This window comes from Opisthocomus hoazin, chromosome 3 (assembly GCF_030867145.1).
Source record: "Opisthocomus hoazin isolate bOpiHoa1 chromosome 3, bOpiHoa1.hap1, whole genome shotgun sequence".
In the NCBI taxonomy this organism is placed as follows: domain Eukaryota; kingdom Metazoa; phylum Chordata; class Aves; order Opisthocomiformes; family Opisthocomidae; genus Opisthocomus; species Opisthocomus hoazin.
The window spans coordinates 41278216-41305178 of NC_134416.1; the positions used below are offsets into that span (position 1 = coordinate 41278216).

Genomic DNA, 26963 nt, shown 5'->3' on the forward strand with positions numbered 1-26963 from the left:
TTTTTTTTTTTTAATTTTATTTATTCTTTTAGAACGTGACAATTTCATGAACAGCCACACTGGGGAGGAAACTGTAACAAATTGCTACAGATGCCTTAAACTATGCACAAAGCTAAGTGACCAAATTTGTTTTTGATTTGAAAAATAATAATTAAAAAAAGTGCATTGTTTACGTATTCCTCCCTCTACTGAAACATTACCCACTAATGGGTTTTCGATGGGAAAAGGAGAAAATGTTTTTTAGGACAAAATTAAAGGACTAATTTTAAACTTAAAACATTCCATTTTTGTAATTTGTTTTACATTGTTTTAAGTACAGTAAGCACAACTGTAATCTAGTTTGAGAAACTGGTGCTTTCTTTTAGTTCATTTGTAATTCCCTGTTATTATTGTAAAAGACTGTTTATTGATTCTGTTTACAGTTTGTTGCAACAGCCATTTTTGGGAGAGAGCTTCAGCGTAAAGCCATTTGTAAAGGCTTTGCCATATTCATTTTAATATGTGCCTGTTGCTGTTAACTTTTAATTAATAAAAAAAACCCTTTTCACATTATGCTCCTGTACATTTAAGTTACGACCGAGTCCAGTATTATGGAAAGATAGCGAAGGTTGCAGTCAGCTTCCACTGTACAACTAAGCCAACTCTTGGGTTTGAAAATACCAGTCCTCATACGCCAAAACTTACTGCCTCTTGCAACTTGGCCTTTTACTGTTGGAAAAGCAAATCCTGACTTATCTGATTGTTTCCCCTTCTAAAATTGTTTCTTACTCTTTCACGTTCCCTGAAATAGTATCATTAATCTCAAAGTGGCCATGTTTAAAGAAATAAATTTGTAATGAAACCGTTTATTTGAACCTGCGTGATCTTCCTTCCTTTGCTGTCAGTGCAAGTTCTTGCTGGCGTCTGACCCCAGCAGAGAAGGATCGGATGCGATTGTCAGCTTCAGCTGTAACTTGCAGTAGCAGAAAAGCCTGATTTTTAACAAGGGCGTCTTTGGAAGGGGGATGCTTGCCAGTGGTGTCTGGAGCTGTCGAGACGAAGAGGGTGATGGCTGTGCGTGAGTAGCTTACTACAGAGAGGCTGCAGCTAAGCCTCCTTACGGCCTGTACGGATTCGTGGGGTGAAGTGTGGAAAAGTATTGATTCTGCTTTAACTTGTTTGCTTAAGGCCTATTCCGAGCCTGCGGCCATTTTCAGAACAGCCACTACAATCAGTATCTGATGATGTCCTCTGTGACTCACTTTTTTTTTTAAATGTGACTTGGTTAAAGACAAGGTCTCAACAGCAATATAAATTTTCCTACTTGTTACAGGCTCTTCATAAGCATATTTTAATATGTAATTTTAATGAAAATTAAAATTAATGCATTTATGTATATGCCTATAGAAATATTTCAGTATAATATTTATAAACATCCTGTGATTCTTCAACGTTGTGCAACATTTGCAGCCTTGCTGTCGTCTGCTCTGACAGGAACCAGGACAGCTTGTCAAGGTGCGAGAGTAAAGCACGAGTAGTTTTGTTCTAAGTCGCCTTTCCTGGAAAGGGGCTTCTGTCTTTTCCTGCCAGACTCGGTTTAGAGAGGCTGGTCCTGTCCCATCCAACAGTGTGTGCAGAAGCTTCTGATGTTTGACCGAATTTAAAAAAGGAAAACGAAAGCCTTTTCTTGTCCACGCTGTCTAGAAATGCCTGCTACAAACCCCTGCTGAACGCCAGCACTCCGACGGCTCTGACACTTTGCTGTGAGTGCGCGCGGGGAGCGAGGGTGCCCGGTGCGCAGGCGCTCAGCCCGCGGGTGCGTGGGATGGCATCATCCACAGAGCTGCTCCCGGCGGGACGCGCTGCGGGCCCGCGCGCACGGACAGGCCCTGGGGTACGGCCGCGGTCCCTGCCTGGGGTGCCTCAGTGTCCCTGGTTTGAGCGCTTCTGCTCGAGACGCCTCTCTGCGGGCGGCAGCGTTGTGTGTGTGAAAGATTTCAAGTAGAAAGATACAAATCAAGGTACAGAAAAGTACAAAGTAAATTATTTGTTGGCAGCTTTGTGATTTTACCCTCTTGTGCAGAGGACATTTCTTCTACTGTAGCTTTCCACTGCCAGTACAACCTGCCACATGTTGTATTTCTGGGGTGCTGCGCCTCACATCGGCAGTTCAAACTGAAAATGTTTAGTGCGAGTTTTTTCTCATGTTTTAGCCTAGTTTAACAGGTCAAGTGATGCCCTAAATTTTACAAGTTAATGATTTAATTGGATTGAGTTATATTTACAATAACGTATGTGGAAACGCTTTGGACAGAGGTTTTGTCTCTGCAAGACGATGATGACGACTCCAGCGGAGGTTCTGTGGGCCAGCTGTTCTGCAGCTGTGCGTGGCCCCTGGGAGGGGGCTGGTCCTGCCGCACCATGGGATGGCTGGGGAGCCCAGTGTAGCAGGGGACAGAGAGACCGTTAAACAAGCACCTTCCTGTTGCGCTTGTGGTGAGGCACGAACTTCTCACTGGTTCCTGACCTCTTTTTTTCTCCCTTTGTTAATCTGAGTGTAACTGAATTAACAGCATGGTGCTGTTCTGGGACTAATTCTGCTGTTATCCCTGCTGCACAGCAAGGGAAGTAGTCCAGTCTTGAAGGAGATGCAAGTAAGTTGTCACTACACTGATTTATAGTCACTATAATAGAAAGTAAACTATATTTTATTGTGGCTGCTGTTGTTTGTAGAGTACCACAAATCACATGCAATGTTTATTTTAACTGCTTTTAATCTTATATAGTTGCAATAGAGCATTAAATACAAAATTTGAAACCAAAATTAACTTTCAAAAAGGTGTTATAAAGGCATTTAAAAGAACACACAGATTTACAGCCTATCAGTGAGACTGATGGCAGAGCATTTTGGAAGGAAGTCGCACTGTGTATGTATTAACACCACTTCAAGTTTCAGACCAAAAAACATCCTCCTCCATTGTACAATCTATGTTCCAGTTGTAAGCAGCAAAGCTTTAAGTCACCTTCAGTAACCTTGTCAGAGCCATTCAGCTGTCGTTATTTGAGAAGTGCTGCTTTTTTCTTTTCCTAGAAAACGGAAGCTCCAAGAGGCACTTGTACTTCTTCCAGCAGCCAGATCAGCTGAGAACACCAAAATACCCGGACTCAGCTTTTTCTACGCTCCTCTACAGCCAGAGCAAACCTTGGCTTCATCTATGCATGCAGCTAAGTTGCAGCTCTCTGGTTCCTAAACAGCTTTTTTTCAGCCTGGATTTTATTTTTTAGCTGGAGCCCTTTGTACCCCTGTGGCTGGCGGCTGCTGAAAGCACTCGCTCAGCATGGGGCGGGCAGCGCGCAGCCCCAGAAGGGCTTCCCTGGGAGAGCGGGTTATGTGCAACAGCTTGTGCCATCGCTTCCCTGCTCACAGGTCCCCACTGCCAGAAACCTGTCCGGGGACCCAGAGGCAGCTGGGGGTGAAAAGGTGCACACAAACATCTCTTAGAGCAGCCAAGACGCGCAAGGTACATTTGGCAGCTTGCATGCCACAGTAGTTTGTACTTTTTTTTTTTTTACCTACACCACGTCTATGCTAGTTAACACGTACTCTGACATCAGTTATTTTACTCTGCTGCTCTCTACTGGTTATTCCAAACTCACTGGGCTGCCTACTCACAGAGGCTCCCACAGCATGATTTACTCACTTGTCAGGCAGTCTTTATGTTGGCCACAGGATGATGCAAGTAGGTTTTGCTCTCTTACCTTTGCAAGCTCATTTGGAAAAAAAACAAGGAAAAAAACCCTGCACAAAAATGTGCTGCTACTAAAAATGTCTCATACCAGCAGCAGATTTAAGTTTTCACTTTCAGTACGAAGCAGAATGCATTCAGGTTTTCTTGGGGCTAAAAATTTGCTAAAATTAAGTTTAAAAGAAAGACTTTGACATGAAAAATTCAGTATCAAAGTAAACATCGTAGTGCAAGTTACAGTTAGAGCTCAAATGACTGATAGAAATTTAAGGGTGTATCATTATCACCACTATTAACATGTACACAAATTTTTTAAGGTGGTCAGTTATGCACAAAGACTGTTGTCTATATAACTTAGTGTTAATAAACTAAACCCACCACATAAGTCTGAGTAGAAAGCCAGGTTTGAATACAAAATTAATACCTGAGTATAATGGTCAGATTTATTCCCCTTGATACATCGCATACAAACATGTTTAGTGCCTCAGTTCCACACTTCACATCAGGTTTGTCCTGTGTTGTAAGAGACCGCTCAGCACTGGTGCTACGCGCAACATAAAATGTTTCAGACAAAACAGCTTAACAGTCTTTTGCATAGTGATCTCAATACGTTTAAGATTTTTCAATTAAAGTCTTCATTTTCCCCGTAGACTTCAGCATGTGCGGTCCAAACTGAGAAGGAAACCAGAAACATGGTCAGATGGCTTTCACCAGAAACCTCCTTGAACACTCTCACATTATCCGTCCAAGCTGTAAGTCAAACGAGAACTTGGCCAGAGGTAATTTCCTTTATCAACCTGCTGCTCTGCCTGTGGATTTCACCACTTCATAGCCACAAAGTAAAGGGAAACTGGTGTCAGCAGTGAGCTGAAATCCCTCGGAGGCGGCAGCTAACTGTCTGCTGGAGCAGCTCTGACTACAGGTAGTTCACTTTACCACAGCAAAATCAGAAGACAGATGGAGTTATCTTTAGAAGCCGACAACCAATGGCTCTAGCAGGAATTTAACCGTATTTCTGTTCTTACTCTAGCCTGCGTTTTTGTGCAAGTCCTTTTAAAAACTATCACACAAGGATACTGTACGAGAACTCATCTAGCAAAGAAGTTACGTGTTGGTAACTGATGAAGGACATTCATTAGCTCATTATGGATCAACATCCTATCATTTAACAAATTAAAACCTTCAATTTTCTTAGCTTTTGAGGACTTGATGATCCTTATTCTCAAAAGGCGGACTGTAAGTTTTGAAACTGGAAAGTCATGAAAAACGCCTGTGTGCAAAAAACATTGCCAACTCATTTTCTTTTCCTTGAATCCTCAGAGGTGCTGGGGAAAAAGTAATTGATTCTTGGGGAATATCTAGCCTTTTAGCTACGAAGAACAGCCTGACTGTTACAGGAGTACACCTTAAAGGCCTAAACCAGAAGGTAAGCCAGTCAACATTAATAAGCTGACGTACTCGGAAGTCCTGAGATTTGTGGCTTCGGAATCTTATTTAGCTCAGAACTTAATTCAGAGCGCAGTCAGCTCTTTTGGAGTTTTATGGGCACTCTTCCAAACACACAAAGGGGAAAAATAACTATTTAATTCTAGTTCTATGGCACGAGGCTTCAAGGATTGCTTACTAACAAAACTGATCTATACCAGCCTGTTTAAGTAAGTGTATATTGCTAGAAATTTGCATCTTGAACGTTCACCTCTTAAACTCTTACTTCAGTTTCAAATCAATCTGAAATAAACTAGAAGCCATTAACTTGTACCATGATGTGAATTTTAAATATAATTTCATTTTAATGTTCTCGCACTATAAAGAAACTGCTTTTACTTACTCAGCATTTTCAATTATTAGAAGGAACTCCCTACACCAAGATCCACCAGGCATTCTGAACAAGTTGCTTTCTGCATTCCTAGGAATGGCTGACATGTTTCAGGATCTTGCCTCAGAGTTTCACATGCGCTATCTGAATGGTTAAGGTTGGTAATAACAGGCAAACTCAGTTCAGATTTGGTTCTAGTCTGAGCCCTTAGGAATCGAGTTCTCAGAATACTGCATGTTTGTGGCAACAGAAAAGATTTTTGTTAAAAAACAAAAAAAAAAAACAACAAAAACCGGAAACTGTAACAGGGCTTTTTAAACCAGTACACAATCTTAAGACTTGATACTAAAAACGTGTGATTGCCACGAATCCTGGCATATCAGCAGTGCTTCATAGGGTTTGGTGGACAGGGATGCTAACTCCATAGGCATTTGCATGTGTTGGCAGAAAGACATACGTTGGCTTTCATGACAAGTACTGTTTAGGCCAAGCATGTGCTTGGAACCACAATACTCACCAGCACCACCTCGGTCTTTGTCGTTGTTTCAGTCTTTGGAATCACTTTTTCTGTTTCGCTTTGGCTATCGTTTCGGTAACGATAAGCAAATTTCTTTTTCAGCGCTTCTGCTATTAATGCCGCAGGATCTGTAGGGTCAGCCACTTTAGGCTTTGTGCCTTCTGATGATCTAGGAAAGAAAATGAGAAGCATTCACATAGTCCAAAACAAACCTTTAGAAGTTGTGAATGCTTTTGCGTTCTGTTTGTCAGATGTTACATCAGCATCTGTCTCACCCTGAAATAGTTCTGAGTCATAAAAAACTAAATAATTGATGCAAATGTTCATACATTGATATTTATTTATATTTATTACCTTTTCACTGAGCGTAGTTTCACGCTGTTCATGTCTTTGAGGATTTCTAGCATGTTTGGCATTTCAGACTTCTTTGGCCCGTTCTCTGTCAGATTCTGTCCAGAGTTCATTTTTTTGTTTTTCCTTTCTTTAATGAGCTCAATTGTAGACATACCCTGTTGTAGACCTGGGGCAGGGAGCGGTGGCGGAGGAGGTGGCGGTGGTGGAGGTGCAACAGGGACAGCAGGTGGAGCAATGGGACTTGACCCAACTACAAACAAAACATGCATTATATGTCAGGTTACTGGTAAATCCCCTTTATATCTCACAAATGCTCAGGTAAGAATATGACTGTAATGGCTTCAATTGCTTCCTCTCTGCCTTCTTTAGATTATCATGTAACTTCTTCATTCCTAAACCACTGAAGTAGACTCAAGTGAAAAGCCACATAAAAATCCTTCTCGAATAGTGAGAAGTGTTCCTTGAATTTCCAGTTCGAATTCTAGGTGCATTCACTTCTTTACTGCAGTGGGATGGACGTCACAATGTCTTCTAGTTCTGTTCTGCTCCTAATGTTACCAGAATTTCACTTTCTTGAGAGGCAGGTACTGAACTGGCAGTCATGTACAATCTGCCATGTGAGCAGTGTTTCCTTCCTTGCCATCACAAGTAAGAAATCAGCATACAAGACTTTAAAATTTAGATTTCAGAGCTCAAACAGTGCTTAAATTGAAGCTTATCCCAGCTCTCTGAGGTTAAGGATTTTTAGGCCACCTAATCATCTGTCTGAAGTTAGAGATTCTGACGATAATCTTGATTTCAAGTTCCCTGTACTCTTTAGGTAAAAATTGATGTTATAAATATAATAGCAGTAACAACTTGACAAATAAATGATGAAACCTCTGCTCAAATGCACCTTTAAAAAAATGGGCAAAACCAGATTAAAACAGAATTTTGAGGCTTGGAGTATAAAGCGTGTAAAGATATGTGTACAAATAATACAGAGGTGTCTACTCTGTGTGCATGTGGGCATAGGCACAGTGTCATTACCATATTCTACCAGAAGAGGGAGGTAAAGATGATAAAATAAAAATTTGTTTTTCCTAATAAATAGAGGTGAAGGGAAAACGATGAACAATAGTTATTAGTTACATCACACCCGCCCCATTACAATTCAGGAGTTGAAACCATGTGATCCTTAAAATTATTTCATAGTTTTGAATATGAACAACTAAGGAAAAATAAAGTCACTGCTATCAGTTCATAGACAAAAAGTAAACAAGAGCATCTGAAGAATGAGAACGTGATTTTTATACATAAACGTAGAAAAAAACTACTTGCTAAGAAACTTTAGCAAAGAGTGAAAACTGAATGGCTGTCATCTCCAGTCGAGAAGGGGCATCTCCCACCAACCTTTGGAGATGGTGGATGGAGTTAGAACTGTGAGGCAGTCAGAGGTGAGGGAAAGAGGAGAAAAAAACTCAGGAAAAGAATTATTACTCTCTCTACTGCCAGAAACAGTGCACCACTTTTGGTTCCATCTGGACAATGTATTTGATCCCAAAGATGATTCCAATAAACAATTAATCTCCTTTTCTGTTAGTTATTTCATAAATTTCAGATGTATATTACATATTCTGAAAGCATCATTAGCATCCTGTATGATTACTTCATGATATCAGAGAGCCTATTTCATTACTGGATGGGAGACTTAAGTGTTAACTAAAAATGTAATTTAATTGCTTGGTTTAAGCCATCATGTTTATCATGAGCTTTGCTCCGAAAGCCGTATAATACATCTTTACTCATCCATAGGCTCAGAATTCTGGCAGACTTTCACACAGAATCACAGAATGTTAGGGTCTGGAAAGGACCTCGGTGGGTCATCTAGTCCAACTCCCCTGCCAAAGCAGGGTCACCTACAGCAGGCTGCAGAGGACCTCCTCCAGGTGGGTTTTGAATATCTCCAGAGAAGGAGGCTCCACAACCTCCCTGGGCAGCCTGTTCCAGTGCTCCATCACCCTCAGAGGGAAGAAGTTCTTCCCCATGTTCAGACAGAACTTCCTGTGCTTCAGTTTGTGCCCATTGCCCCTTGTCCTGTCACTGGGCACCACTGAAAAGAGTCTTGCCCCGTCCTCCTGACACCCACCCTTGAGATATTTATAAGCATTTATTAGGTCCCCTCGCAGCCTTTTCTTCAGGCTGAACAAGCCCAGCTCCCTCAGCCTTTCCTCGTAGGACAGATGCTCCAGTCCCCTCATCATCCTCGTAGCCCTTCTGCTGGACTCTCTCCAGTAGCTCCTCATCTTTCTTGAAGTGGGGAGCTCAGAACTGGACGCAGTACTCCAGATGGGGCCTCACTAGGGCAGAGTAGAGGGGGAGAAGAACCTCCCTCGACCTGCTGGCCACACTCTTCTTAATGCACCCCAGGATCCCATTGGCCATCTTGGCAACCAGGGCACCGTGGTGGCTCACGGTCAACTTGTCATCCACCAGCACACCCAGGTCCCTCTCCACAGAGCTGCTCTCCAGCAGGTCCACCCCAAACATGAAGAGTTTTGGAATACAAGAAAATACAGAAAATCTGACAGGTCTCTTGTCTTCAAGATCTATTCTGTATCCCTTGGTTAGTCTACTATGTCTGTCTACCAAACTAACCACAACAAAATGGAGAAGTGTTCAGTGCTGCAGTATCTCACAAAAGCGAATTAGCACGTTAATTACAAAAGGGACAAATTCATTAACTATTTATGCTAAGAATACAGCAAATTTAATACCTGCTGTCAGGTTTTGTTGTTCTTGTAAGATTACAATTTTGGCTATCTGTGCTCTTAAAGTGGCTAGTTCGTTTTCTAGAGCACTGATCTTCTGCAGAGCTTCTTCATTTGCAGTCACTATGCTCCTGGACACTGGTTCTTCTTCCGACAGGTTTTGTAAGGACATCTGTCTGCATGGGGACTTCCCAGAATGATGTGGTTCACCTGAAAGAGGCTGGGCTGTTTTTGACCAAACTTCTGACCTGTAACAAAAACATCACAAGATTCCTTTTTTAAAGGCTTTGTTATCGATTAAAAACTGAAGCACCATTACTTACAAACTAGGAATACAAGTTGAAGGCCTGACTTTAAAATTGGCTTTACACAAATCACTTCTACCAAGACATTATACAGCGTAAAGGAAACAAGATTTTTACCTCCTTCCTGTTTGTATCACGAGTGGTATTTCTTCTCTTCCCCTAGCCAGCTTTTTGTGGAATCCTTGATTTCAGGAGAAAAAAGGAATACATTCTTTCTCACCCCCAATGTACTTCTCTGCCTCATACCTATTGTATTTTTTGCTGGAATTAAGATTTAAAGTTTTTTTTGCCCCATAGGCTGCAAATAGTCACTTGTAATTGATTCCTTTCAGAAGCAGGAAGAGTTTCTTAGTTCCACAGCATATTTCTGTACTTTCTGGACTTCTGGTGTATTAGGCAAAAGTCTCAACTGGAATCTAATGCTGTGGAAAAAATGCTGCGCCTGAATTGTCGCCACTGTTCTGACTAGGGGTAGGGAAAAATGATGTGTCATTTAGTTGCTTCGTCTATAAAACTGCATTTGCAGAAGGAATTACGTCTGCAAGACTGTTTACTGAATTATACAGTGAATATATATTTAACAGTAACACCTATGTGATCTTGTCAAAACAGAGAATTTCAAATGCCTGGAAAACACCTAATGCAGGCTCGCTCCACACATAATACTGCGCACAGACGTAATAAACAGTGCACGTCGAAACACTCGTATTTGCTAAGTAATTCACTTACCATGCTCCATTATAAGCTGTTTGCCTTAAGGCCACTATGTATCTGCAGGATTATTTTAGTCCCATCCCACATCCATCTGTCCCCCTTCCCCCCTTCACATGGAGACGTCTCAGCAAATATGCAAGTCCTACGTCTTTCGTAACAGGTTCTTTGAAGCAACAAAGAGCTATTCTCCCTGTTGTCTCCATTAAGCGTAACAGCTTTACAGTGCAATCCTTAAGCAAAATGTTTCTATGCAAGCTAGAGTAGTATTGGCCAGTTCACTTCCTGCACATCAAATACACTTTACAAACTGTTTCCCAAAAAAGCGTTGATTTCTGTGACTCCCCTGTGAGTTTGTGAAATTAATGTGGCAGTGCCAGAATGCTCGTTATGCAAAGCTTCACTGTGGCAAGTCATGTTGGAGGACATCTAGGTCATTACTAACCTATTTTATGCTTTCAAATTAAGAACGGTATCCTCCAGTAATCTCTGAAGCCAACAATCTGTGCCTTTCTCTGGAAGGTTAGTTTGTTTAGAAGAAAAACTTCCTCTGTGCTGCAGAACTGCACCTTTGCTTCTGGCTCCTCTGAGCAGCCATTTGGGTAGGCTGGAACACAGAACTTCATCACTTCGGCCAACCTGTTTCACGCAGTTACAGTGCTATGGAGTACTCTTGGTCCAACACAACAGTACCTGTCCCATCGTTTTGGACACAGGTGCTCACATGCTTCCCTGCCAGTTTTTGTTACGAAGATTAAAGATGAAATATAAACCATAATTTTTTAATTGTCTTTAGCAGGCTGCGGAGCCTTAACCAGAAAGGTAAAAAACAATGTGCCAGTTACTGGATTGTCAGAATGACCATTGCTGCTAATTAGGAGCTGTAGAGTACACTGCCCTGTATTAATGAAAATCTTAGAAGCACTGGAAAAGAATCAGTGCTAGCAATTGTGCCATACCACAGCAGACATTTTTGTGGGGACAAGGTTGCTTCAAGCTGTCACATGCAATTCTTTGCAATAAACAAGTAAATAAAAAACACAGTCTTCCTTGTATAAAGCCAATCTCCTGTATGTTCTCAAACCAGTCTTCCATTCATAGTCCTGTTAGCCTAACCTCTACTTCTTTTCCAGACCCTACCTTTTCTATCACTCTTCTCTGTCTCTTCACCCAGCATTCAAGTGCTCTCCTTTAATTGCAATGCACAGCGGATTCTCATTAGAGATAAGCTAGGTTTCTTCCTCTCAGTTCAGAAGTTGGAAGAGAAGATTTAAGGAACATACCTGAGCCTTGTAGACACTTCACCTTCTTCTTGAGCAACCCATCCCACATCTGCAAAGGAGGCCACTGCATCTTCTCTAAGTTGATTAGGATGGTTTCCTTCTGTGGCATGAGAAGTAAGCTAAATTTTGAAGAAAAGATTGAAGGTTTTAGAGCCACTGTTCCCAGCCTGTGTCACAGTTATTTTACCCAATACTTTTGGTGAGGCTACATGTAACAATTAACACATACATGCACAAAACACAGCTGTAGACTTAACACACTTACTTTTGTCCTGGGCTTGGTCCAGAACCATTTCACTGACTTCAAACTATTCAGTCTAGCCTGCTGAATGCTTTACAGAAACTATTTTTGTTATTAAGGTTCACAGCTAACTGCATATCCTATCACATGACACTACTGAACATTAAAAATCCAATGCAAATTGTTATCTGGAAGACAAACATCAACATTCTCAAGCAGCTATATTAACTGAAATAATATGTCTTTAAATTATTTTCATGACCAGTAGTTACAAAAGACATTACGGCTTCTAGTACTTCTTAAGTCTTTTGCTTTGATTTAGTATTATTTTGAAAGTGGTATTCTGTTGAAGTGTGTTTCTCTTCCCCTACAGCATCCAGAATTTCCATATGAGAATAAAGGTGTGTGCACTGCAGTGGGGGGGGGGGGGGGAGCCATTTCTACTAGCTCAGTAATCACAAAGACTTTGAGCGAGTGAGAGGTAGGAAAGGTAGGATGCAATCATAACAGAATACACTAGTAATGCTAACAAACTTATTTACAGCACGCCAAACAAATTGACTGCTTTCCAGCATGGTTCTGCCATTAGCTTTATAGCTGTTTGAGGCCAAAGGTGAGCAAGACTCCAGACTGGAACCTTCCTCAGATTTACAGTTAAGTGACCTGAATGGAGATTTGAAAAATTGTTTGGACCATCAATATATTCTCCATAGCCACAAACACACAAAATGGTTTCAAATCTACTTTGAAATACTGCCTGCTTCCCCAGTTAGACAAGAGCACACATACTCAAGTCACTGGACTGCTGACAAGCCCGGTCTCAGTATCTTAGCAGATAAAAGCTACCAAGACATCTTTCAGTAATAAATTCTGCTCAGTCTGTCACCTTGACTTACTTATCTCCAATGCAACTATGCCACCTCTTTTGCCTGGGTTAGATTCAATCCACAGGCCAAATGTGCACGAGTCATTGCAGCTGCTGAAGTGCTGCCTGCTGCTGGCAGTGGCCAAGAAGTTAGTAACACTGACAAAGATGGTGGTAGTATGTAACAGTCTGTGAAGACAGCTTTGGTCCAGCCTGTTAGCGCTTAGGTCAATTTTCAAGGCAACTCATCTCTGTAAGAGGAAACTATTATGTAGCAGCAACTATGAAATGTTCACATTAACCTGAATTTGTAGCAGACCTATCGCAGTAGGACTGCAGTCTGGATGAGGTGAAACTATTTCTGAAGAACAGCCACAGATACTTGATACACAGGACCCAGGAAGACAGAAGTTGTGCGTTTGGGGTTGTTTTTTCCCCAGGAGTTGTTACAAACAGCTTTGGAAATCAAGATTAGTCATCTTCACCTCGCACTCTTGCAACTTGTATGTGAGCCTTTATCACAGCTCCCAGGAGTGTGCATTGGCACCATCAGATCATTTGGACACAACAGGGTTTTTTCCAGGTAGCATCAGCACAGATGGTAATATGTTTATCACATTAACAGTTGTGCCTAATACCATGACAGTCTGCCTCTCTTTAAAACAGTCTAGAGAATACTATATTGCATGTTAGGATTTTAATTGCTCAGGTTTCCTTGGTCTTTTTGTTTTTTAAAATAAAAAGAAATTTTCATGACCACAGCATCTGTATTAATGCTAATGGCAATTTAAAAAATCCATAATACGTTAGCCACTTCTTGCAGGTGGCACAGATTTTCCTGATGGTAACGGACACATGAGGAACTATTACCATGAAAAGACGGAAGGCACATTTAAATAAAGGTACTACATGTACTTGCATCAAAAATAATTTTATAAATCAACAGAAAGGAATGCATTTATCACTGCCAGGTTTCCCGCACTGTGAGATAAATAACTTCTAATCCAACACCTAGTAGAAAGCCTTCTGTTATATGGTGATGCAAGTTTCTTCTTACTTTTTTATTCATATTTATATGTAAACAGAATCTGCTTGTTACCCCGTATACAGATGTTTCTTTTCTCTATCCTTAAAAACAACAAGGCTTTCCACAGCAGTGGATTTCGCATTTCAAACTAATGCAGGATTTTTACTTTAATTTAAAGGTTAAAAGCCAACACTCATCTCATAAAACCTTCACTGCCTCTAGAATGATGCTTAATCAACTCTGTGACTACCCTAATCTCAGCCGAATAAAACTGGGACAACTGCTCTGCCAGCACCCAAAATGGAAAACAGAGAGCTGAACGCCCCCCCCACCCCGTGCACACCTCTGGGTTTCAGAACTATTACTCCACGAATTTCTGAAGACTACACACACTGTACTGTTTTGCCTGATGTCACAAAATCAGACAATATCTTGAGCTGGAATGGACTTCATAAAAGATCCTCAGGTCTAACTCCCAGAGTCAGCCCCCAGCAGTGTTTCCGCCCGGTTTCGAACCGGGGACCTTTCGCATGTAGGCGAACGTGATAACCACTACACTACAGAAACCCTCTACAGGAGACTGTCAAGCAGGATTGCTACGTTTTGTTTGTTCCAAGCAGTGGAAAGTAGAACAAATATTTTTATACGTTTAAGGACAGAACAAAAACTGTAATTTCAAATTACTAATACAGTTAGATATTAAACATTTGGAAATACTTCTTCAAGTAAGACAAATTGGCTATGATTTTTCAAATAAGCCCAGTAAATTCTGATGTTTGCATGTGACTTCTCTTGAGTTATCAGGTTTCCATCAGATGAACACGAAAAGCACAGGACTAGTACAGTAATGCTGTAGCTGAAGGATACTATCCTGAGAGACAGTATCATAGATTTGGTTGAATCTACCTAGGCTATATTGGTAAGTTTATTTTCTCCTGAAGACTACAGATAAACATAAGAAATTTGACATACAAAAGAACTATATGAACCATTTTCATTTGTTCATGCCACACAGACTATATAAGGTAAGCTCTGCTACCACTTACTGAATACATAAATAGCATTTAGCAATTAATTTAAATGTTGACTGTGGCATGATCCATAGAGACAGATACTACAACAGTCAATAGACTTCAAAATTCAAAATGTTAGGCTACAACTCTTTTTTTTTTTTCAGACTAGCTGAACAAAAGCATGCTAGAAGAGAAGAAAGAATGAACATAACAGAGATATTCTTCCCATATCTCTTATCCATGTATCATAAGGAAAATAAAGACCTGTGGAAAGTTTGTTGCTCTTAGATGAAGTTAGAAACACTGATGATATACATGCACACTCAGATGAGGCAAGCAAGGTTTGCTTTGGTTTTTAAATAAAGTGACTTACTGCAAGGTTCAGTGCATGGTCCTTTCATAATATAGCTAAAGCTGGCAAGAAAGAAAGAGGAAGAGACAGCTATAGGAAAGCGTCAGTTGCAACAGCATAAAAACGATTGAGACCAGTATTGAACTTCACTATAGAATCTTAATGCTGAGATAAAGACGTAAGAAACAGATGTTAGCATCACACTTTTACATGTTCAGCAGTTTACATATTAAAATAGTTTAAAGCCTGCATAAACCATATAAATTTTAATGTTTTTCATAGCCCAAATTTTGAAATTCACATTTCTAATTCAACCAACTGACAAATGTACTTCTATTTTTAGGATCCTTTCCCTTCATCTAATAGAAGATAAATGTTTATACTTAATGTGCATAAAATCTAAGCAAACCTGACTGAATGTCTCTAAGAGGAAAAAAAGGCAAATACTGTATTTATTCTAACCTAGAATTCAGACGAAGGCATATACATATTTTTATTTCAACACTAAAAATATTCAGGAATAGATTCTCCAGATGTATCTTACAGCTCTTTGCAAGTACATAAACCAGAAATGTCTTCTTTCATGTGCCATATTAAGAGAAGGCAGTATTTGGCTAACTATCTGCAAATGAGCATCATCTTCCCTTGTACGGCCTTTACAGTACAGAAAATCAGACACATTATAGAAAGACTCCATTTCCTTTCAGATCTGAGGCACAGAGCCTAACTACTATTAATTACATGTCCACAATTTTAAATCCAGCATGTCATTTTGTTGTTGTTCTTACCTGCACAAATCCCCACCCCTACAAAGTATTTATTCATTTTTAAAGTTTCATTAAGCCACTAGTAGTGGGAGATGGTCACCCTCCTAGTTTCTCAATTATTTAAGAGAGGCAAAATGTTAGCATGGCTTTTACTATCACAGCAAAAAGGCTTCTACAGTAACCTGAACTATCTGATTTTGCTAGTATAATGTCAAGTCTAAATATTGTTCAGACATTTCATATAGGATAAAGACAGTAATTTAAACAGTGAAAATTTTAGTTGTATGGAAATTACCTTGTCTTAGTGTGGGTGATGATTCCCACCATTCATCTTTATGTTCTCCACACTTGCTTGGCCCAAGAAACACTCCTTTCTCAGCTTCAGCTTCAAACACCAAATTTCTCCAAATCTATACCCAACCCCCATCCCTAACACACAGAGTTGAAGAGATTATGTGTAACAGCTTCCATTCTCCCATCTGTTCCTGAAAGGCTCGTTATAAAAAGCAAAGGTTTTCTCCTCCTTAAGCTTCTACCCTTACTCTTTACCCTCCCACTATATACAGTTGGAAGTCAGAAGCAAACAAGTCAGAAAGCTGCACAGAATTATGTTCCCCTTTCACCTGCACAGTGCTAGCCTTTTATTTAAAACAACAGCAAACAGGGTACTCATGTTACTTTGTTACTAATTTTTTACTTTCTGATAAAGTTGTTGTTTTTCCCAAATATTTTTAAGTAATGCTGTTCATCTTTACATGCCTTTTAAGCCTCGCTCATAAGTACTGTTTACAGAAATAAGTTTCAAACATTTTTCTCTTTTATGAATATAATTTTTTCCCAAGAATAAATTTTTACTACTGTATTGCCTCATTTTAGAAGTTCCAATTTCCTTAGGAAAAAAAAATTGTTTCAGGTTTCCTTAAGTGTGTGTTACAGCAACATGGATTCAGGTTTTAGGCAGTACAGAAGCTTAAGAATCCATATTTGGGAAAACCTGAATTGGAAGTGGGAAGAACTGAAGTAAACTAACTCCCCAGTGTGCCCAGTTTATCATATGCTGCTTTTGCAAACCCTCTAGACATTTGTGTAAATTCACTGCATATTTGCTTAAAATCTTTTGATGCAAGAGCAAACCCTTTCATCATTACAGTGAAACACATATTCTAAACCGTTGAGAACACCTACCTGAAACTGAACTCTTGGACACTGTATAAGAGAGAGGTTAGTACCAATTTTTCTTACAATACTTCGAGATGAACCATAAGGCTTGCTTGACCAAAGCACCTAGATGGGAAGGAAAAAGAAGCCAGCTGTTAGGCAATTGATTTTTATATCATATTGGAGTAGGTTTCCCTTATCCTTCCATACGATGTTTGTGCTAAATGCATTTAGAGTTATTCCTTTTATGCTAGAATAGAATACATGTATATACACACTGAAATTTGTATCAATGAACTACTTACATTCTATATCCAAATTGGCACAAAATTTGTGTTTGCCATTACAATATAGCTATGGATGTTTAAGTTCAAGACAGCCTTTGCATTAAGTTTAAATTCAAAGCAATAAATCGGGTAACACAGAAGGGTTCAAGAGTCGGAAGGATCTTCAAAAGCGAAATCTATCCATTTTCAAGACAATAAAGAACCTGCATTGGGTCAGACACCTCTTTTTCAGGGGTTTCAAGAAAAGACACTCAATCATGAAAAATCCAATGTTATGTAATTCTACGTTTCCCAAAATATCTTTTTTTCTTTTTTTTTAATTAAATTTCTTTTTCTTCTAATACAAGAACAGTGTCTACCAGTCTTAATAAAAATAACTATCAGCTCGAATAAGCATGAAAATGTAACTGTGAAATTAAAGAGCAAAGAAAAGGGAGAAAATAAATACATGAGAATGCATGTAGCACCTCAACACACCTGGCTTCATCAGAACTGCTTCTACTGCAGTTCAGATTTCTTCTACGTTATTTCACCAGGGAAGGAATTTGCTTTCTTTTGCTGTACTTAAGGACGGAAATGTTTGCTCTACTATTTACCATAGTTGTATGAAATAAAATGAGACTTTAATCCTAGGAGAAGAGTACAAAATAAGCCAGAACAGAAAAAGAAAAAAAAAAAACCAACAAACAAAAACCCAGAGATAAGTAGGAAAAATTTCAGCACAGGCAAAGACAACAAAAAAAATGCAAAGAAGAAAAAGAATAATTGGAAGACTCTAACACAGAGTACATTGTTAGTAAACAATTAGAACACTGTATGGTGATTTTAAAAAATTGGCCAGTGTTTACTTATGGCTGTAGATATGAATTTACTACTCAGACCTCAGTTTTTAAAGGCTCATAGCTTCAAGCACGCTCAACATCCTGTTATAAGGTTGCCCAACAATGAAAACTTAGATAAAAATCCAGGCTAGTAATACTGGGATAACCCTCATCTGCCACGCCAATACATGAGTAGCCTCAAAGCGATGCTGCACTGGAAAAAATACTACTAGTCAAGGGAAGGCTGAATTAATTACAGAAGCACTTCAACAACAGCAAAGGAGCCTAGACCATACGCTGTATTACCAAGACAAATGCAGTGCATTTTAAGCAAGTGGCAAAACTTGTTTAGAGATCACTCAGACCACAGACAAGATGTTGACTACCACCCAGATCCTCAAATATATTTTGTGCGCAAATGCCCTTGATGTTGTTCAACAACAGTGGTTTGGTGCACCCAAACTTTCAGTGACTCAGTTTTGGTAATTCAAGATACCGAGACGGTATCTTCAGAAAACTGCATGCAAGCTGTGCCACAAGGTACGCAAGTAAAGTCAGCACACTGCTCAGCTGAGCTAAGTCGTCTCAGCACTGCTCTACCCAAGTTCATGCAACTTCTCGTTGACTTGAAGCACTGGCAGAACAAGTCTGCAAAATAATACTTAGTCATACCCTCTTGTTGCATCAGTGTTCTGCTGTTGTCCAGAACAACTGACATTTAGAAATGTAACTGCAATATCACAAGCTTGATACAAGTAGAGAATGGGGGGAAACAGATTAAAAACTCATTGTCGTCCCCCCCTTCCCTATTCAGGCCAAAAGATACCACTGACAATGGCCACAGCAAAAATCATGGCAGTGCAACATTTTCTCATACTTTGAATTTTCATAGTTACACTGCATGAAATCTCAGATCCAAATTTGAATAAAATCCTAAAATATAGATTCTTACTGGTAATTTTAATTTACAATGTATAAACACTTTGTTCTCCAAGAAAATGCCCAAGATTGATAAAGGTTCTACCACAATAATCCAGAGTAAGAACTGCCCTTCTAACTACTGCACATAGCTGTTAAGGAATTCCCCATTGTTCAAGCATTAAAATATTTTGACAACTTACAGGGATTACTGCATTGAGGTAAATACTTGTATTCAAAATAGCTTCCTAAAGGTCCCAGTGACAAAGCAGTTGATGTGTAGCAGACCTCTCTCTCTCTGCTAAGCATTCAAAGAAAACTCTATATACGCTTTCCTCCAAGAGGAGAGCTATGCATGCACATTCCTCCTTCCCGAGTAAAGAACACAGCCGTGCTGCTGTCATGTACTGCAACACTTTCAAGAGAGGTAAATACAATTATCATCATCTCAGTTGCACAGGGCTTTTTGCATCTCCAGGATAACAGAAAAGAAATAAGACTATTTATTAATTAAAATCACTGTTAAAAATCAGTTGAAAATTTTTCTTCAGCTTCAAAACACAGAGGTCCAGCATGAAAAGCAGTGTTTACAATGTAAACAGTTTGTTACTAGAGCTAGAAGGAACTGCATGGTATTTTTAACACATATATTACTCAATACTTCAGTGTACACATAGTAAACTTCGTACTTTTTCAGCAATGCAGAATCATACAGGTACTGAGTACACTTAAAGCGTTCTGTTGGAATAGATAAGCACAAACTAAAATATAAGAAGGGCCTTCTATACCTCATTTGCTGAAAACATGAAGCAAGTTTGAAACACTTACTGATTCCATGTTTAATCCAACTTGTTCAAAAGCCATCCTAATTAAGCTCTTAATCCAGCAAATCATTTGGAATGGAAGAAGCCTTTCCAAACTTGGTTTTAAGCCTTCCAAGTCTACAGGACTGCAGAGGTTCCATAGTACTTCTGAAATGAGAAACAGAAAAATTTTAGATGCCATGTTGTGGAGCATACGTGGAAGTAAACTGCTACACGTATTCCTAAAAACACCCAAGCTTTAGAAACATAGTAGGTGACAACAATTCCTAATACTGCGAAGTATAGGCATTCAGAAGGCATTTACTTAATAGAGGTGACAAAGACTTTTTAGTGGTGTCATTTTTAAGAAATCAAAGCTGTCACAAAGTTAACAATTAAAGAGCTGGGGGAATGATTGCTCACTTGAGCTTGGACAGATGATGGTGTTCAACAACTCTAAGTGAGCACCGAACACTACAGAATGCCTGCAGCTGGGGACTAGCACTAAGATAAAAGCACCACACTCCAATCTAAACCTCATTTCTATGCAAGAACAAATTATAGAAAGCTGATCACTTCTCTTCATTCACATTCTCTAACAGTTTTGTTGTCTCCTCCTTTTTCCCACAACTGAGGAGATAAAGGAAACATGGAAAAATGACTAATGCAAGAAAATGACAGGAAATAGCATAGATGTGGGACCTGAAAATATTTACAAGTGATTTATAAAGTTGGACAGATTTCAAATTGCGTCTATTTATATGTACTACAATTCACTTATGATGTTTCATTGCTCCTCTAGTGAAAATAGTGTAGCTTTTCTTTAACTGTGTTCTACACCAGTCATAACTTGGATGCCACTGAGAAGTGTATGCCACCAAAACCAAAAAGGAAGCCATAGATTTAGGTTTGTTTTGTGTATCAGGCTAGAAACAACACTCTGTCGAACCACCCCGAACAACATATTGTAGCATGAACAACAGTGTTGCTGAAGCCTCTCTATATATACAGTGATGACTAAAGCAACGTAACAGCAAGGAACTGGTACTCGTGAAGTTTGCAAATCAGGAGATGGAAAAGCTATGCTGTCTGAAAGTGCCCACAAGCATTACAGTTAAACCATCACTGTTTCCATTACAAGTGTTTTTTTCAACAGTTTACAGTTCCTTAGTAATAACCTGTTTCTTGTGGAAACTTGGCAGGAACAATGCAACTCTACAGTTACCTTTTTTTAGACAGGCTTTTGAAAAAAATAAAAAAGTTTAGTTTCTCATCAACACAGAAAGTAAAAGGTATTTCCTAACAGGACTTTCTTTTGTTTCTAAATAAACTAGGAAGAAACTACTAATCTATCAGCTAAAGGAGGACTACTGAAAATGTAAGACACAAAAAAATTAAAAAAAAAAGCGAACTGACCACCATGAGATTAGAATGGGAACTGCAATCACTATAAGAAAAACAACAGGGAAGAATAATGGGCTACCTACCAAACAGCCATGAACATAAGCTACAGTCCTACACAGTAAGTAAGTCATGCGCTTGTTTATGGAAAGCTGGAAAAGTCTATTAGGGAAGCATTACCATCCACTTGATCTATTCTTCCTTTAGGCATCTGATATTCTGCCCTTAGACAAGCTACCAGACTGTGCAGATCTTTGATCGCATTGCACCTGTTGTGTTTGTAAAACAGTAAGAATACAAGTCTTTCTATATTCCCCATATTAGATTTAGCACCATATCTGGCACTGTAGATACGCAGTGACGTAAGAGACAGGAATGCTCCTTTAAAAGGGGAAATGTGTTCCAAACGTGTGATACATGTGATGCACGCTGCCTCCTTCCAAAGTTCAGACTTGTTGAACATTTGGTGTGTAAATCAAACAGAACAAAAGCGGAAGCTGTGTCAAGCCATGCAAACAAAAGAGTAAAAGAGGTAGAGACTGTACTGCTGAGCAATTACAAGGACAGAGCCAGCTGGTAAAGGCAAGTGATAGGACTACAAAGTGATGGCCATACCTTGATACATTGCTCTTTCAACAGATAAGCAGGTTATTAGTTTAAAAATCCCAAGATGTAGTCAGAGTCACGTTTTGTTTCAGGAAGTGAAGAAAAGGTATTATTTTGTTTCTGATCAACTGGGAGGACCAAGTCTTTAAAAAGACAATTTGGACAGAAGCGAAAAGAGTGATACAACTTCCTCTGAGGAAATCAGAGCAGTTCTAGCAAGTTTCCATGAACTCAAGAAACTGAGAGGCAAAGAAGTAAAGGAATGACACAGAAACTGTCAAGATAACCAAGTAAAGTCACAAAAGCAGATGCAGAAAAAAGCAGCACAATATTAGGATGACAGAACAGTACAACTACAAAGCAATAAGTTAGAAAAAGCTAAGGTACAAAATCCGTTCCAGCTTACAGCCATAAAAAAATCCTACATATGTATTAAGAGTAAGCAGGAGATGAGAAAGCCATGACGTAACATGAGAGGAAAGCAAGCAATGAGTGATACAGTCTGTATATTCTGTGTTTTCACTTGAAGATGGTAGAAGAGACAGATGTTAGAATGGGTTACAGACAACTCTGAAAATTTATAAGCATCCAGGACAAGAGTCTCTAATGAAATTCACCTTGAATTTAGCCAAAATTTAGCAAAAAATAGCCAAAAGCAATTAGCCAAAGCAATTTCTGAGGTATCAGTGAATACTTTTAGAAACTTGTTCAATGAGATCCAAAAGACCCAGGAATAAAAGAAGGAGCATGATGACACCAAGCATCAGGAACAGTCCAAAATACTTATCCTGCCCTGAAACATGTAGATGACCTTTTATAATGCACGGTTCCAAGATTTTGATGACCAAACACAAAAGACCATTCATTCAACAAGATAACTACTTCAGTAAAATGTTTATTTATAATTCACGTTATAAATCATTGTTTCTTCTGTAGCCTAAATACTTAACGTACCTAAGACTGGGATCATCAACTCCTCGCTCTTGCCAATGACTTGTTGTTTGCTTTTGCAGAAGAAAGCGACAGAACGCAGAGTACCAACCTGTTCCTGCATTAGTTTCCTTAGTTCCTGGCACTACAGAAAACCACCATGTCTTAACACCTTCCAGCTAATTTGTTATCTAAAAGGAGACCTAAAAGGAAAATGCTTCTATCAGCTTGATATTTTTGTGAGATCTATTAGTTGTCCAGAATTATCCCCAGACAAACTAGATGCTAATTTCTTCCAGACTATATTGCACTATACTTTTCTTCATAAATCTCATTTATTTCACAATTATTTCATGTGCCAAGAACAGAAAGAGTTAATTCCAAATGAAATTGCTGGACAGCAAGAATGAAAACATTAGCACATTTTTCTCTTACGCTCTGTATACATGCGAATTTTAGAAGCAGGAGTTAAATGTTTATTGCTTTTATTAACCTAGAACAATATCTCTTTTAAAATATTGATGCTTGCTTTATTTATCCTCTATCTTCTTTATGCTACCTAAACTAACAGTAGTTTAATTCCTCTACAGCTCCAACAACTCAATTACTATAATAAAATGCCCTGAGTGATAGTAATATTGCTATAACACATGGTCCTTCTGCTGTGCTTAAGCAAAACTATTACAACGATAAGCAGTAGTCATAAGCAAGATTCCCAAAAGAGGTCAGAAGAGTAATAACACAAAGAACTACATTTCACTGCATAAAGGAGGTGGGGGGTTGGAATTTCATGGGTTCTTCATTTATAAAACTCTATTTACACAGAAACTAGCAATGCTGAACAACTTGCTTTCTGATATGGAAGCATGCAGGAATTCCCTGGTTCAGAAATAAGGTCTACATTTCTGAGTGTTGGGGTTCTCACACCTTAGCCTCCCTGAACTCTCTTTTGCCCTTACTTTTCCCAACCACTTTTGCAGATTTCATTCAATACTGTCATATCCAATACAAAGCTGAAACATCATACCACGTATAAATTGCAAACTGTTTATGAAATAAATAAAGGCTCTGGAGGCTGTACACATAAGGCATACCACTCACTAAAGATGAAATGGAGCCCTTTGACAGGCTTTCTAGTGAGTCCCACACAGAAGATGAAAAGAAAGAAAAATGAGATGCAATTGCATTCATATTGAAATTCTTCTATGCATATTTTCCAATGTTGTATTTGTCCAAGTCCCTTCCAAATTATGAGTTCTCGCTCTTAAACAGAAATACAATATTCATATTTTTCTTACTGAAGGAAGTTTCTCTCGTTCACGTAAGATCCACACAAAAATAAATGAGAATGACTTAACAGGCTTGAATCAGCAGATCAGCCTTAACGAAGAATAAACAAATGCATGAAATCTGAAATTGAAAGTCTCTAAATTGAAAGGGTATGTATAACATAAAGTAGTACAAAATTTTCAAAGCAGCATGGTTTCAAAGGAATACCAACCACATCAAAAGTCACACGCAAAAACAGCAGGTTCCTCCTTATTTCAGCAGGAAACTAGTGCACACATATTTTCACAGTCTTTAAGACTGACACACAACCCAAACTCATTTAATGAAAAATCATCCATGAGGAAATATATTTAAAATTTAATAAAGAAAAATAAAAAACAACAAAAAATTATCAGAACAGCAGCAAGCCAAGCAGGCAGGAAGAATCTTCAGATTATGGACTAGACCCTCTCCCAAACCAACACAGATTTCTTATAAGTAATGGAAGCACTCAGAGGAGATCACATAGCCAGCTATAGAGGTCTACTTTTTGGCATGGAAGCCACAAATAATGAAGTGCCCTATTACATTCAGAAACATCTGTTTGGAAAGATAGGCTAAGAGAGATAAAAGTCAGTGAATACTACAGAAGCAATCAAAGGCTTATCTAAGCTAGTATCAGCATGAAATCTAAGCAAGAATTGAAAATAATGCCTACTTGCAATAGAAGCGGTTAAAGCTTTCTTAAGAATATAGCCTACTTACATGTACCTCAAAGTGCAAACCATATTCATCACATCTTACCCACATCACCACTCCTTGCCAACTAAGGATGAAGAACAAAAAATCCCCGTCTTTAAACACTAGTTTAATCAAAGCCTTTACTCGGCTGAGATTATACGATACCTACATGGTGCAATATGATACCATGGAGAGGTAAGTGAAATCTTTCAACATCTCTAAAAACAGTGCAGTATTGTACTATACAGACATAACCACACATCTACACTTTCCTGCCAGACATACAGACCTCCCTAGTCAATGCTGTGAATGCCAGTCCTTCTGCTACGTCTCTGAGAAACAGGAGTATGCAAATTTTATTAACCAAAAGGGTGTATTTGTCTGAAAAAGCATTTAAAATGTTCGATTTTTTCACCCCAAAAAACCTCCTTGTAATAATGTTGAGTTTCTACACACAGCAATTAGATTGCAGCTAGTGATCCCTGTGAAGCAAATTATTTTGACTCAGTGATAGTTAACTGGAACTTTTAGAGCTGATTTGCAAAAAAACTCAGCTCCCTTCTTTTTTCTCTATCACTTAGGCAAAAGCAGTGGGTATCAGAAGACAGAATTATTTCCTTTTTAGTCTTTGTAAGTCTTGTCTTCACAAGATCTACAGAGGACTACGGCTGTCTGAGGACAGCATGTAAATATTAATAAAGTCTTCACAGACTGACGCTATCAGACAGAGATCAATGCACCACGGTTGATGCCAGCATTCAAACTCTACTCAAACACAGTATTTGGAATTTTGACAGCTTGTTAAACAAAATGAAAACAAGCATCTAGCAAGTTACTTCTTTATGAAAATTGCAGAAGAACCTGAGCACAGCAGCAGCATCACTAAAGGTATAGAAAGTAAGCATCATAAGTGTACAGAAAAGCAAAGTAAGCACCAGACCCCTTAAGAACAGGCTACGTTTCCCTCAATGTGCTATAAGCCTCCTTAAAACACTTCCTTGAAAGCTCTCCAGATCATCTTTGACTGACACGATTTCCCGCGACCTGTCAACGTGAGAGGGTTTCCGTTTCCGTCAGCTCGCCTGCAGAAACCACAGCTTCGACCCCGACACCCACGCCGCTCTGCTCCCCCGTGAAAGGCGGCCCAAGCATCGCGCCTTCGCCCGCCCGCTGCCTGCCCGGGATGGGCCCTCGGCGCTGCCACGCTGCCCGGACACAGTAGCCATTAAGCGGGGCTGCCCCTCGCTTCCAGTCGAGCGGCACCCCCGCCTCCCCTCGGCGCCGACCCGGGAGCTCCCGCGGTCGGACCCCACCGGAGGACACCCCCTCAGCACCCCCCGCGCACCCGCCTGAGGGGGCCCCGGCCGAGCCAGAGGAGCGGAGCGGGCCCGGATCGCGCTCCCCTTCACGCACCCGGGACCGGGCGCGACGCGAGGGGCTGCCCAGGAGGGGGGGAGGCCCGCAAGCCCCCACATGGAAAGCGAAGGGGCCGCCGCCGCCTCACCCGCCGTCCGCTGCGGCCGCGCTCTCTCACCCGCCTCTTCCACCGCGGCTCACGACCCTCCCCTCACCCACACCGCCGAACAGCCAATCCGCGGCCGCCCCGGCGCCGCCCTGACCAATAGCCACCGCGCCCACAGGAGGCGGGACCTCGAGTGCCCTCCGCCAGGCTGCGGCGCTGCGACCTACCCGGCACCCACCGCGCCCGGAGGAGGCGGGCGAGACCGCCCCGCCCGTCCCGCCGACGGCGACCGCCGGGACCACGTGACCGGCCCCCGCCAATAAGGCGGGGCCGCGGAGCAGGCACTGCCCGTTGCTTGGCGGCGGCCTGGCGGGCGCTGAGGCAGCGGGAGGCAGTGGCGGTCCCACTCGGTTGTTACCGGCCCGGCGGCCTGGGGCGGGCTCCTCTGGAGCGCGGGAGCTGCCGGCGTCGGAGGCGCTCGGGCCCGGCCTGGGCAGGGGGGGAGGCTTCCGAGCGCTTCTGTGGAGTCCTGGCCGTCCCTGACGGCGCTGACGGGGGCGGGGCAGCCGCGTCCCGTGAAACGGTGCGGGAAAGGCCGGCGGGTGCTTTGCAGTCTTGTGGGGGAAGAACCCAGCCCGCGAACGGGGCCGGGATCTGCTTGCGTTGAACAAACGGAGCTGCCCGGGCCTCGGCGGGCGGGGACGGCCCGCTGCCGGCTTCAAAATGGGGGCGGGTGCTCTCCCTCCGCCCAGGGTCAGGTGTAGTTTACGCTGCAGTACACTCACCGGTAAATCCGAGTTCTAGCGGCGGCCATCTATGGAAAAAAAATATATAAAAAAAT

At 40.7% G+C, this 26963-nt stretch overlaps 1 protein-coding gene across 4 annotated transcripts; it reads right to left on the reverse strand.

Moving 5' to 3' along the window:
• Window positions 1-2735: 2735 nt before the first annotated feature.
• MTFR1 (mitochondrial fission regulator 1) lies at window positions 2736-26951 on the reverse strand. 4 transcript variants are annotated; one of them, XM_075416064.1, is made up of 8 exons: window positions 26908-26951; window positions 19739-19881; window positions 16912-17010; window positions 11462-11580; window positions 9169-9410; window positions 6413-6662; window positions 6059-6227; window positions 2736-4397 (listed from the first exon to the last, which is right to left on the reverse strand). In XM_075416064.1, the coding sequence occupies exons 2-8, from the start codon at window positions 19802-19804 to the stop codon at window positions 4338-4340; spliced, it is 1005 nt and encodes a 334-aa protein (XP_075272179.1). In that variant the 5' UTR covers window positions 19805-19881; window positions 26908-26951; the 3' UTR covers window positions 2736-4337. The 4 variants fall into 4 exon arrangements, with proteins under 4 accessions (XP_075272179.1, XP_075272177.1, XP_075272178.1 ...); XM_075416062.1 differs by lacking the exon at window positions 26908-26951 and adding an exon at window positions 26165-26220; XM_075416063.1 differs by lacking the exon at window positions 26908-26951 and adding an exon at window positions 26074-26197.
• Window positions 26952-26963: the final 12 nt, after the last annotated feature.